The sequence below is a fragment of the Hypomesus nipponensis genome, chromosome 16 (assembly GCF_054491055.1).
Source record: "Hypomesus nipponensis isolate SF chromosome 16, ASM5449105v1, whole genome shotgun sequence".
NCBI classification, from domain to species: Eukaryota; Metazoa; Chordata; class Actinopteri; order Osmeriformes; family Osmeridae; genus Hypomesus; species Hypomesus nipponensis.
This window is the reverse complement of record NC_140376.1, coordinates 2,604,719-2,617,749: the sequence shown is the minus strand read 5'-3', so window position 1 is coordinate 2,617,749 and position 13,031 is coordinate 2,604,719. Positions and strand designations below refer to the sequence as shown.

The 13,031-nt window shown below is 50.6% G+C and overlaps 1 protein-coding gene across 3 annotated transcripts in view; it reads right to left on the bottom strand.

The window, feature by feature from the left end:
• suco (SUN domain containing ossification factor) overlaps positions 1-12,316 on the bottom strand; it is a 37,282-nt gene extending 24,966 nt beyond the window's left edge. For all 3 annotated transcript variants that reach the window (XM_084675891.1, XM_084675892.1, XM_084675893.1), the window contains exon 1: positions 12,061-12,316. In XM_084675891.1, the coding sequence (XP_084532017.1) occupies positions 12,061-12,110 (50 nt within the window). In that variant the 5' untranslated portion in view covers positions 12,111-12,316. The remainder of the gene's footprint in view (positions 1-12,060) is intronic.
• Between the last annotated feature and the right edge of the window lie 715 nt (positions 12,317-13,031).

The window sequence follows — 13,031 nt, the reverse complement described above, 5'->3', positions numbered from 1 at the left end:
ATCCTCTTCCTCCCTCCTCTCCCTCCTCTTCCTGCTCCACTTATAAATGCCTGGAGCTTTACCTGAGGTCCCTGAGCTCTGCCTCTCTGGGTGCACAGGTTTAAAACAAGCCCTGGTGCCCAAATGGCTCACTGAATTATTGACACGGTGTTTGGGTCAGACAGAGTAGTTGGATCCGAACCAGTCACAGTGGCCTGGGCGTACTTTTCCTCTGATCGCCTCAAAGCACAGAGGACAGTTTCACACACACACATGCGCACACACACACACACACACACACACACACACACACACACAGGCCTGATGATCTGGGCAGCCTAGCATCCAAATCCCTTGATATTTCCTGTTGGCTTTGGGACTATTCAGAGTATTCGAGGGAGACAGGAGTTCAAAACACACTACTGGATCAACAGCCATGTACCAACAGACTGGCAGTACACACACACAGTCACACACGCACACAGACACACTGTCACACAGCTAAAGGGTCCATCTTCTCTCGAGTCTGTGCTTCGGCTGATTCATGGTCTGGTTCTAGACCGGTTCTGCAGGGTGTGTGGGTCGTGAGGTGACTCAGGGCATGCTGTGGTCACACGGGAGTGTGTGTAACCAGGACCAGAGGAACTTCCTCTTTGGGTAGTTATGAGACCTCCATCTGCCCTCACACGGGGCTGAAACGTAACCCAGCCAGCCTGCTGCCGCACTGACCTCCCTCCATCCTTCACCCCCCCTCTCTCTTTGACTGACCCCTCTTCATCCATGCGTCTCTCCCTCTGTCCTATATATTTTCTCTCCTTCTCTCACTCGCTCTCTCTTCTGCCTCTTTGGGTCTTCATCTCCTGCTTCCAAACACATGTAAGGTACAACAAACACCCCCCCCCCCTCCCTAAAAAAAAAAAAAAAAAAAAAACACGTTTGTGTAATCGCCTGCCGACGACAGCGGCGTTACCACAGCAACGTCCCGGTGATCACTCCGCGCTGAACCGAGCGCCTGGGTGGCGCCGACCAGGATCAGCCACGGGCCTGCTGACCAGGCACATCAAAACAGCACCTGGCCTTCACCGAGCGTGTTAAAACGAGCCCAGCGCTAACTATAGCGGGGGGGAGATCCGCTGTGCTGTGCTGTGTCACTGCAGCCTAAGCCGTTAGCCTCCATGCCAGCTAACCCAGTTCTACCCTGAAAAGGGTCACGAAGGGCGTGTCACAGAACGCTCATGTAATCTGTGGGTGTGTGTGTGTGTGTGCATGCACAGGCCCAAGGCAAGAGTGTGCCGTGTGATGCTAGCAGTCAAAACTGAGATTACATGAAGGCCTAATCTCTCTAGGGTGAACAGGGAGGGGGAGAGAGCGGGCTATATTCTCCTCTCACTTCAGGATCCTCCAGATTATGGGAGGAAAACGACTCCTGACGTAAATTCTAAGACTTCTAAAATAAATCAAATGGCAGGAGAGAGTTCACACACATACACACAGGCTAGGGGCCAGAGAAAAGCAGCTGTTCCTCCAGGAACCACATCCTGAAGAACGAAGTAAGTCAATAAAAGAGAAAGGATCAGATCTGTCTAGTCATGGATTTACTGATGGAACTGAACTACAAACCAGGACTCACTTAACAATCTGAATCCGCTATTATAAAATTACCTGAGAGAGAGACAGACAGAGAGGGGGGGGGAAGAGAGAGAGAGAAAGAGAAAGAGAGAGAGAGGGATTGATCGAGAGGGACGGAGAAGATAAAAAGAGGAAAGAAAGGAGGGAGGGAAGTAGAAAGAGAATCAGAGAGAGAGAGAGAGAGAGAAGCAGAGAGGAGAGAGGAGAGAGGAGAGAGGAGAGAGGAGAGAGAGAGAGAGAGAGAGAGAGAGAGAGAGAGACAGAGAGACAGAGAGACAGAGAGACAGAGAGAGACACGTGTGCAGGGAGCAGTGTAGGGCGTCCTGCCAGGGCTTTAAAAGTAGGGCAGCGCATCGGCCAACGAGACAAAAACATTCCGTCAGCGTGGAGGGGGGGCGGAGCCGGAGATCCAGAGAGCCGGAGAGCCGGAGAGCCGGAGAGCCGGAGAGCCGGAGAGCCGGAGAGCCAGAGAGCCAGAGAGCCAGAGAGCCAGAGAGCCAGAGAGCCAGAGAGCCAGAGCTCCAAACCCAGACCAGGTCTGCCTTCCCCATCTCCTGCTGGGATGTGTAGCGAGAGGACAGAACGCGGCTTACGATAAATGTACACTTTCTTTGTTGGTACATGTGTGTGTGTGTGTGTTGTGGAAACTTGACAGTTTTATAGCAGCAGTTTCCAAGCCTCCTGATCCACGATAACCCCCAGCTCTGGGCAGTAAACATCCAGACAAGGCCTTGCCCCCGGGCTCCAGACTAGACATCCTAGTGGTGATCTGTGGAGGATCTGGAGGGTACTGTAGCTGGGGGACCAGCTCCAGGGAGACCACTCCAGTTTAAGTCATCCCCCCCAACATGCTTTCTGTAATACCTGCCACTCCCACCACACACTGCCGCATTCCTCTCTCTCCCCCTCTCCCCTCTCCCCTCTCCCCCCTCCCCCTCCCCCCTCCCTCTCCCTCTCCCTCTCTCTCTCACCCTCTCCCTCTCTCTCTCACCCTCTCCCTCTCTCTCTCACCCTCTCTCTCTCACCCTCTCCCACCCTCTCCCACCCTCTCCCACCCTCTCCCACCCTCTCCCACCCTCTCCCACCCTCTCCCACCCTCTCCCACCCTCTCCCTCTCTCCGTCCAGTGATGAGATCGCACTGCCTGGGTACATAAATCCTGCTGGAGAACCCCTGTGACAAACTACACACAGACACACACACACACACGTGTGGTCGGACAAGACAGAACACTCATTCTGCTAAGTGGTTTCATGTGCTAACTGCACCCTCCTCCACCACTTCCACCCCTCCTCGACACCTACCTCCACCCCTTCCACCCCTCCTCCACCACTTCCACCCCTCCTCCAACCTTCCTCCACCCCTTCCACCCCTCCTCCACCACTTCCAACCTTCCTCCACCCCTCCTCCACCACTTCCACCCCTCTATCACATCATGGATCCCGACCCGGAAAGGGCCGCACAGCCTGACCCAGAGAGCCCTCAGACAGAGTGTCAGAATCAGTGAAGGGTGTGTTCACCCTTGCATCTCTCAATACGCAAACACTTCCTGATGGGACACTGTGTACCGTCGGCGTGTGGAGGTGAGAGATGGCGGATTAGCTGCCAACACTACAGCCACGCACTGCTCTACTTGTGACACAGGTGGAGATTTAGAAGAACACACACACGCACACGCACACACACACACACACACACGACATCCTGTTCCTTTGTTGTTGAGTCCTTGTGTCAAAACATGCTGTTATGAGCACCCCCTCTCCTCCCCGCGCGTGCGTGCACGCGCGCACACCCACACACACACACACACACACACGATGGCTTATTGCCATGGCTCTTGCCAGTTTATCGAGATAGTAAAGGAAGTGCATGATTGGCACGCTGTTATCACAACTCTTATCAGCTCTACATGATAAACACACGACGGGCACAGGGCAGAACCCAAACCCACACACAGCCCCAGGTTCTACACTGAACCCCATAGCCCATATGACCCACTCTAGAACAGAAACACCCTGGTTATAGGGTTCTGGACTGGAGAACAGACAGAGCTGACAACTCCTTTGTGTGTGTGTGTGTCTCTGACTCTTTGTTCGTTATTTTCCAGGATCTGCCTCGAGCTACACTGTCCATGTGACGCACACACACACACCCCTCCTACAGTTTACATTAGACTGGCTTCTCTATAGTGCTGACTGAATGAAGTGGATCATGTGACACCTAACCACTGAAGTTAGCGTGTAGAGCAGGCTGTCACTCCAGGCGAGTTAAAGCTTCAGTCTGTCCAGTTTAGCACCTGGCTGCTAGCTTCAGTCTGTCCTGTTAAGCACTGTTAGCTGCTAGCTTCAGTCTGTCCTGTTAAGCACTGTTAGCTGCTAGCTCCAGTCTGTCCTGTGTTGCACCTGGCTGCTAGCTTCAGTCTGTCCTGTTTAGCGCTGTTACCTGCTAGCTTCAGTCTGTCCTGTTTAGCACTGCTAGCTTCAGTCACAAAGAGCACCCAGCGGCAGGAACACACACACACACACACATATCCACGAGGATGTGCTTACACACGCACACACACACACACACACACACACACAAAGGGATCTAACAGGCCTGGGAACGCCACATCAGGAAGGTCTGTTCTGGACGCCGTCTCACAGAGACAATAAGGCGCAGTCATGTGATCTAATGAGACCTGATAGGGAAAGCGCATTTGAGTGTAAAACAAAGAGAGAGAGCAGTTAACCACGCATAAGCGAACGCAGGAAGAGAATAAAAACTCCAGAAAAAAGTGCTACTGTATGCTCCCTACCCCACCCTGTCCACCACCCCACCCTCCACGCCACCACCACCCCCCCACCCCCAGCTCTCAGCCCTTGTGGATGCACCATGTCCACACCAGCAGAGAACCACCACAACACTGGGCTGCTGAAACAACAAAAGCCATGTTCCTGAAGCATGACGCACAAACTCCGAGCTACATTCCATGCAGTCATGGTGGAGTGTCATGGCTTACATACATGCATCGGAGTACAGAGCTGTGTTGCTCCCAGACCGAGGGTGAAGGGTTTGTGGGGAGGGGAGCTGAGGCTGGGGGAGGCTGGTGGGCGGGACTGAGGTTACCCTCTGCTAGTTTATGTACCCTTAGTATAGATAGTCCACATATTTTAATTTTAGGTTCCTATATGTTTATTGTATGCGCCTTCCTGCCAAAGTAAATTCCTTGTCTGTGCAAACTTTCATGGCGAATAAATCCCTTTCTGATTTCTCACAAGAGAAATCCCCTGATCAGGGTTAGAACACAATGTACAGAGAGACTCTGCTACTGGGAGAGGTGCCCTTGCGCAAGCGCACACACACACACACACACAAACGCCTACACACACACACACGCGCGCGGGTATAGAGACACAGTCAAAGACCCATATGGGGCAAGGGAGATTGGAGTGGATAAATAGATAAGAGGGAGAGAGATACATACAGAAAGAGAGACAGGGAGAGGGAGAGATACAGTGTAGAAGAGGTAAACAGAGAGTGCTGTGAGGGGAAGAGGGGGAGGGGAGGAGAGGAAACAGCCACTTGGGGAAATAGACTTTCAACTGCAAAGCAGAGGAGAGATTCTGGGGAAAGTCGACCTGAAACGGCTTTTTCCATGACATGAAAGACCATTTCATTTTCATCTTCCATTACAACCCAATAATCACAAGTCTGCCTTGTCAGCACACCAGCGTTACCTGAGAGCAAAGGTGTTCAGGAGGGGGCATCTACCTGCCACACCCAACAACCAGCACCTAAAGACCATCATTATCCAGCCATACACTCCAACTTCACTATGTTTACTGGAGATATTCCTAAACAGCCAGGAGCCAGGGAGAGTGAACCACATGCTTGTCTACTCTCTCCCTCTCTCCCTCCCCCTCTCTCTCTAAGTGAACTTCACCTCAATGAGTTAGGATCTTTCTGGCTTACTGCACATGCAGCCCAGCACAGGGGAGGAGAGAGGGCAAAACACCAGCATCGTAGTCGCTGTGCTCCCTCCTCTTTCAGCCCCTCCCGACAGGCCGGTGCAGGTGCTGAGGGGTGTGGTGAGGACAGGCAGGGGTTTGGAGCAGCTGGTTAGAGCAACCAGCCAGCCTGTCAGAGCAGCCAGCCAGCCGGTCAGAGCCAGACGGATAAGCAGAGAGCTGTAGGACTCACAGAAACTGTGATCAGCAGCCTGGTAAACAGGATGGGATGATGGAGGGACTGAGGGGGTAGACAGGGTTAGGGTTCAGTCTGGATCAGAGCCCTGGATCAGTCTGACCCTGTCTACAGTGTGTGTGTGTGTGTGTGTGTGTGTGTGTGTGTGGTTTCATCAGAGACAAAGCTGGTCTGGCACTGTCTTTTGTTCTTGACCACCAGCCGTGGACTGTAGGGCATATAACCTCTCACTGTGGCACACACACACACACACAGATCCTCTCACTCTGGCACACACACATACACAAACACACAGATCCTCTCACTGTGGCACACACACACACACAGATCCTCTCACTGTGGCACACACACACACACAGATCCTCTCACTCTGGCACACACACACACACACAGATCCTCTCACTCTGGCACACACACACACACACACACACAGATCCTCTCACTGTGGCACACACACACACGCGCACACACACGCGCGCACACACACGCGCGCACACACACACAAAGCAACAACGCGGTCTATTCTAAGTCAATAAGTAAAAGGCGACCTGAAACAGGTTATGGAACTGGCAGGCTCATTTGCACGTTACTTATCTCAGAGCCTGGTTTACTTATCACACGCCGACTCTGCAGGGCTGACAGACAGGACCTTAGAACGGCAAGAGATGAACTAGAGCTGTCCTGTCAAAGGCCTGGAAAACACACATCAACACAGTCCCCTGGTCCCACTCCTATCCCCTGCAGCTAAGGTTCCTCTAATGTAGCTCATGAGAGGGAGGGAGGGAGGCAGGGAGGGAGGCAGGGAGGGAGGGAGGGAGGGAGGGAGGGAGGGAGGGAGGGAGGGAGGGAGGGAGGGAGGGAGGGAGGGAGGGAGGGAGGGAGGGAGGGAGGGAGGGAGGGAGGGAGGGAGGGAGGGAGGGAGGGAGGGAGGGAGGGAGGGAGGGAGGGAGGGAGGGAGGGAGGGAGGGAGGGAGGGAGATCATCGGAGCTGGGAGGAGAAGGAGACACACTGGGTCTCTGCTGGAGACGAGCCATTTCAGCTTTGTTTTTGTACAACAGGCCAACAGGACATCCTCATCGAGGCTAACTGTGCCATGAATATACACTCCACACCAGCCTCTGTGTGTGTGTGTGTGTGTGTGTGTGTGTGTGTGTGTGTTATACTTCCAAACACGGAAGTATAACATACCTCATCTGTAACATAGCATGGATGCCAATTGAACTGCATTCCTATGGAACAGTTTACACTGTTCCAGTATGTAGGCTAAGAAGGCACCGCTATGATATCTCACTGCATGAGGTCAGAACGCAGTCAGACAGTCACCTGAACATAACAAGACTGTCCTGCAGACACACCCTGGGGTCTGGGGGTCAGAATGTGACACTGTGTTGTGAGAAGGCAGAGAAGAAGAAGGGAGCTGAGTTTCCTCTCTGGGTCTCCCCTCTGTAGACTCCCCCTCTCTGTTTTAAATCACCCCCGGGTCACCGAGGCCCGTTGGCCTCCAGGGGCCGCGTTGGAGATGATCTTGGCTCGGGAGATAATGGACCCTCTCCCTCCCTCATTGTTTTTTCCCCAACCCCCCTCAGCTACTGCAATCAACACCAGAGAATCTGCCTCCCCCTATCCCCTTCTCCCCCTCCTCCCCTCCTCTCCCCCAGTTGCCCCAGTCTCTCCCGGTAGCTAGAGTGGCTAACCGTGTCCTGCTCTGAAACATAATCGCCTGGCAACAACAGTCTCCCCAGGCCTTGGGAGCCCCCCCCCATCATTGGTGGAGGAAGTTCCCCTTACATAACATTACTTCTCGACACTCTTTTACGACGTGGACACACACTCACACACAGGCCTCTTCATAGCAAGTGCTGGGTGAAGGTCCGGCCCACAAAACATTTTTACAAGCTCAGAAAAGCCCAGAGCAAAATGCTTGTTCAGAGTTTGGATTTGCAAGCAGAATGTGATGTGGCATAAGCCCACACGCCTCCCTTAACACGCTTGCCCCTGGGTGTCATTTAGGCTCTTCTGAAATGTCTCTGCTCTATCAACAGACTGAAAGAGTGAGCGGTGCGTCTGTTCCATGCACAGATCCTCACCTCCCTTTAAATGAACATGGGTTGAAAACCCAAACACAAGTGCACATGCTTACATAAGGCTGCAGTGTAAAGAGTTTTCCATAGGCCTCACTACCTACGTACAGACACACCCCCATTCCTTACTTCAGTGTGTGTGTGTGTGTGTGTCCCAGATGCCTATGAGGAAGTGAGAGGCCTATTGAGCCCAGCAAGGACACGCAGCGTAGATCTGGATGAGCCATGTTCTTTCCCCACTGCGTTAGAAAACCACGGGTAGAAACCACGCGTCGCACCGTACGAAACCTACACGGCTCACGGAGCCCAAGGACAAAGACCGAGGCATTCAGAGTCAGGACTTTGAAACTTCTCTGTTAGCTAAACCTGTGTGTTTTGACATGCTTCTTTCGGAAACGACTGAAGGCCGCCCCCCCCCTCTCCATACAGTGAGCTGGAGATATGATAAGCACGGCCGTTGCGACACAGCGGAGCCCCTATGGAGGGTTGCTCAACGAGGTTAAGAGAGCAAACATGATATAGGGTTACAGAGAACGCAAAGGACCCATGCACCAGTTCAGCCTATAGCTTGACTAAGAAAGGAAACAGGTCTGGCAAGCTGCAGCCTTCGACACTTGGTGTTGTCTTACTGCGGCGTCCCTGCGGCAGAGACGCTTTCAGATGTTGTCCAAGAACAGCAGATGAGAGATATAAAGAGAGAGATAAAGACTGGGCCATCTCCATGGGTGTTATCTAATGAGGGGTTATCGTTTTCGATAATAGTGTTATGTCATCGCTTTGAGGGACTGTGGGCTAAGACGACTGGGATATCAACCCACACACACACAGATATATTCCACCCACCCAGTTTCTGTCCTAACAACATAATTAAATCGACTCTTTTTAGACCTTCAAAGGGCAGCGTAATTCCCAGAAACAGATCTAATACATGTAGTCATTTAGCAGACATTCCCATTTTTGCGCAGCCGGGAATCGAACTGGCGACCTTCAGATTACAAACTCCCTCACCGTTCAGCCACCTGACTCCTTCTAGAGGCCTATGGGAACAGGCGCCTGTGTTGGGGAGGATGCTGCCAGAGCAGCACATGTGGCACGTGTGGTAGACCGCAGCACACCATCTGGGTGCTTTGCACAGGTAGCCTGGACACTGCGGAACGCTGCTCAAGTCAACGGCCCGTGGTAACATACGTCGATATGCCATCGCACACTCAACACCCCACACACACACACACACACACACAATCAACACCCCACACACACACCATTACACACACTCAACACCCCCCCACACACACACACACACCATCACACACAATGCTGACACACACTGTCAAGGCTAATGTACACAGTCTGGGTTAGATGTTGACTCAGGAACATCCAGTCCTGCTTAGCTCTCCAGCCCTCCAGCCCGCTGAGCAGAGCAGCTCAGTATAAAGGCCAGGCTAGGCACTCTGGTTAGTTACTGAGGCTAGTTACTGAGTGTCCAGGACCCAGCGAGCAGGGCGGGGCGCGGGGGGGGGGGGGGCTTTCACTAACCTATAGAGGACAAGGTCCATACTGGCATTCCAGGAGGGGAGTAACAACAATTAAAAAAAAAAACTAATAAAGAAAAAGGGGGACAAACGAGATATGAAAACAGAGTAGAGAGGACAGCGTCAGAGGTCGCGTTTCAAAGTATCCCTGCCCCTGCTCCTCGCTTGTCAACGCAAACATCCCATCATACGAGGGGGCGGATTACAGAGGCCTCGTCTCTCTGAGACGTGTTACCAAGACGACCTGGGGGTGCCCGTGCGGTTGCCAGGTTTGGGACAGAAGTCTCACAAGCCTTTTTTCAACACAAGCCCCCCTCCGCCTCACCATGACGACCCCCTACCCTCTAGACACAAGACCGCCGTCACCTTGGAAACCCTCCAAGCAGGCATGGCAACGATGACACTCCCTAAAAGTTCTCTGTTCCTGTTTCCGAGAGGTGTGACACTTGGCACAAGGAGGAGAGAATTTGATAGCTGCACGCTAAAAACAGTTTGAATTAGTAATCAAGCACGTGTGTTTATGTTTGAGTGTGTGAGTTCATTAGGTTGGCTGTGGGATAGTGTGTGTGTGTGTGTGTGTCTGATTTCATTAGGTTGGCACAGGGAGAGTGAAAACTCATCAGGCTTTACAAACCTCAGTGCTTAATCTGCCTGACAACAGTATAGTCCTCAATCCATAAAAAGCAAAACCAGTAAGTAATCAAAGTCCAACTCGTTTTGAGAGGAGATATTTACCAATAACACATACCAAGAAAAAACACAACTTGAGATCAGTGAGCAATCAAATCTCCCTCTGCTTTCCTGTCTGAGTCGGTGCATCAGTGCTGAGTCAGCTCTGAGACAAGCAGCCTTCATCTCTAACCATGTTACAGCTCTGCGGCCATTACAGCTGCCTTTGTCTCTCTGTGTTTCTCTGTGTGTGGGGGGTGTGTGTTTCTTTCTGTGTGCGTCTCTCTCTCTCTCTCTCTCGTCTTGTTCTGGCAGGGAGGAAGGCAGGCCGCAGAGGGCCCGACATGCAGCTCTGAGAAACACTTAACCCTCTAACTGCGCCCTGGGCAGCGGGTTCGGCTCAGCACACGGACGGTTCCCCTCCAGGTGGGGTTACCATGACGACTAAGGCCTCACTGCCCCACACGGTGTCGTAGCAGAACGTCAGGTTAACTAGTCCGCCTCTCTGCCCCTCTAAGAGACACAAGACCATGTGGAAAATGTTCTGAAGCATAAGAATGTTTCTGATACGACAGTACTAGTGTCAGGTTGGCTAAAATCAGTTTTCAACGGTACAGAACACAGTTATAAGTATTTAAAAGTTCAAGCGGTTGAAGTGCTGTGTTGCATTTGGATGTTGAGCTTGGAAGTGTGAGGCTTGCCAAGTCTACATTTGAATGAGTCCTTGGAACTTTAACTGACATCAAAATATTCACGCAATCAAAAATATCGCGGTTTCGCTTATCTTCCAACTGTCTAAAACTTCCATGATTAACCCTTCAGAACAGAACAGCACACCAGTACAGACTGAAAACACGAGTTGAAAAATGATGTAAGATGCCGTTAGAAACTCCCATAACTGTCTATTAACCTACTTTCTAAATTGTATCTAGAGGTCTAATTTGGTGTTCATAATTTACAAATTCAATTCAGGGTTTAACTTAATTTGTCTGTTCAAATGAATTGTTTTGCTGCTAGTGGTTCTGACCAGAATGCCAAATGGATGACTACTGTTGAGTTATGAGACAATAGTCGTTAGGAGTTAGTCTGGGAGTGTAAGCTAAACAAAGACAAACAGACACTAATTACAAATCAACACAATGAAGTTAACGTATATTCTGCTCTAAATTTGCGTCACTGAGCGATTGAGAGGATCTGTCCCCTTGCATGACACAGCTCAACCAACAACTACACTTCAATTAAAGAACCTTCCTGACCCTTAAAAGGCGACATTTAGGTTACTAGTTCATGCCCATTGTAAAGATTACAGTAGTGCTGTAACAATGCCAGCATGGTCAGATATCTGTCTCACTACCTGGATCATGCTGGGCCTTTAATCACCTTCTCACATAGGTATTGTACTGCGTCAGTGCCTGGCTTGAGTTAATCCACCACCTGTTCACTGTGTTTGCCACAAGGCAGGATACATTTACCCTGAGATTACGGGGCGAAACTGGCATACAGTAGGCTAATCAACCGCTACGAAGGTGTTTGAGCAACAAAGGAGCCCATTCTGTGGGGTGGATAGCTCATTCCCCATCCCCACACCAAGTACATTTCATGCATGTAAAGTGACAGTCTAGAAAAGACTGTCTCGCTTGGAATGGTGGTCGGCTCGTAATATCTGACGCTTTTCTTTCAACCTTCACGTCTAAACAGCCAAAACTCCGTCCAAGGGCAAGAGTAATAAATCCTGCTTTGACAAGAGAGGAGAATCGTTGTTGTGGAGATCCATCCCTCTGTCAATGCTAGTCCGCTAGTTAGCCAGCTTGCTAGCGAGGTTAGCTTTTTCGTCTAGAAAATGATGCTTGCGCTTGAGTGTCAAAACCGCATCTTGCTGCGTCAACACATCAGTAGTGGAGCAATAAGCACATATAGTATCGATGTCAATGATATTCGTTATGTGTGCGTGCAGTAAAATGACAAAGTGACAAACATGGGCTTACCAGCACAGAGCTAGAATGAGGCACACCAACAAAACGCGCAACCTCTTCATTATCTTCCCGCGGGGACCAACATCCTCGCTTTTTTGAGGATTTTTTTCGTCTCTCGTGTCTATACGATAGATACGAAGCTGAGTTTTAATGTGAATTACAACTGTTTACAATATGGAAAAATAACAAAACGCGAGTGGGCGGGTAGCACTGGAGAAAACTATATTCGAAGTGGACAAATGTTCATTGTGCGGACCACCGATCTCCTCGCTCGCGTCTGCTTTACTGAGCTCAAGAGCTCGCATGAGTTTGGCGCAGCTGCTGCTGTTCTATCGACGAATAGGATCAGGGCATTGACGCTCGCGACCAATCATATCAGCTAGCGACCAGGGTTCATGACGTCAGCGATAGCCCTGCTGAGTTGGAAGCGCTTGTGTGGGACGCGTCACCTTTTTGATAAGAAAAACCGATTTAAAAAAAGTAAACAGTGTCATCATAGTGGTCTGAATGATTTCGCAACTTATACATGTTCTGGTAAGGTCAGGATGAGTAATGACAACGTAGGTAATACTGACACGTTTGTAACTTGTTCAGACATGAGAGCTGAACGGCTAGTACATAATGTTCTTTTGCTTAAAGATTCCATATCAAATACATAATGACACTGACATTTCGAAATTGTACTAGTAATCGGTAGGTGTAGTTATAAAGTGACTGGGGCTAACAATATGGGAGAGTCACTGTATGAAAAAAGCAATGTGAATCTTTGCGTTTGTGAAAAGGAGGTTGGGTTGAAGCACCAACGACATTAACTACATTTCCCAAAATGCAACTATAAGGTCTCCTGAATTTTGCCTGCACAAATGTAATCGCATTTCTTCTCATCACCTTGATATGGCTCAAACTCAAGGGAAATATTTGCTGAGTAGCCTAGTAATTATTTATTTCACACCTTCGTCCATTCCAGACATATGACCTCACAT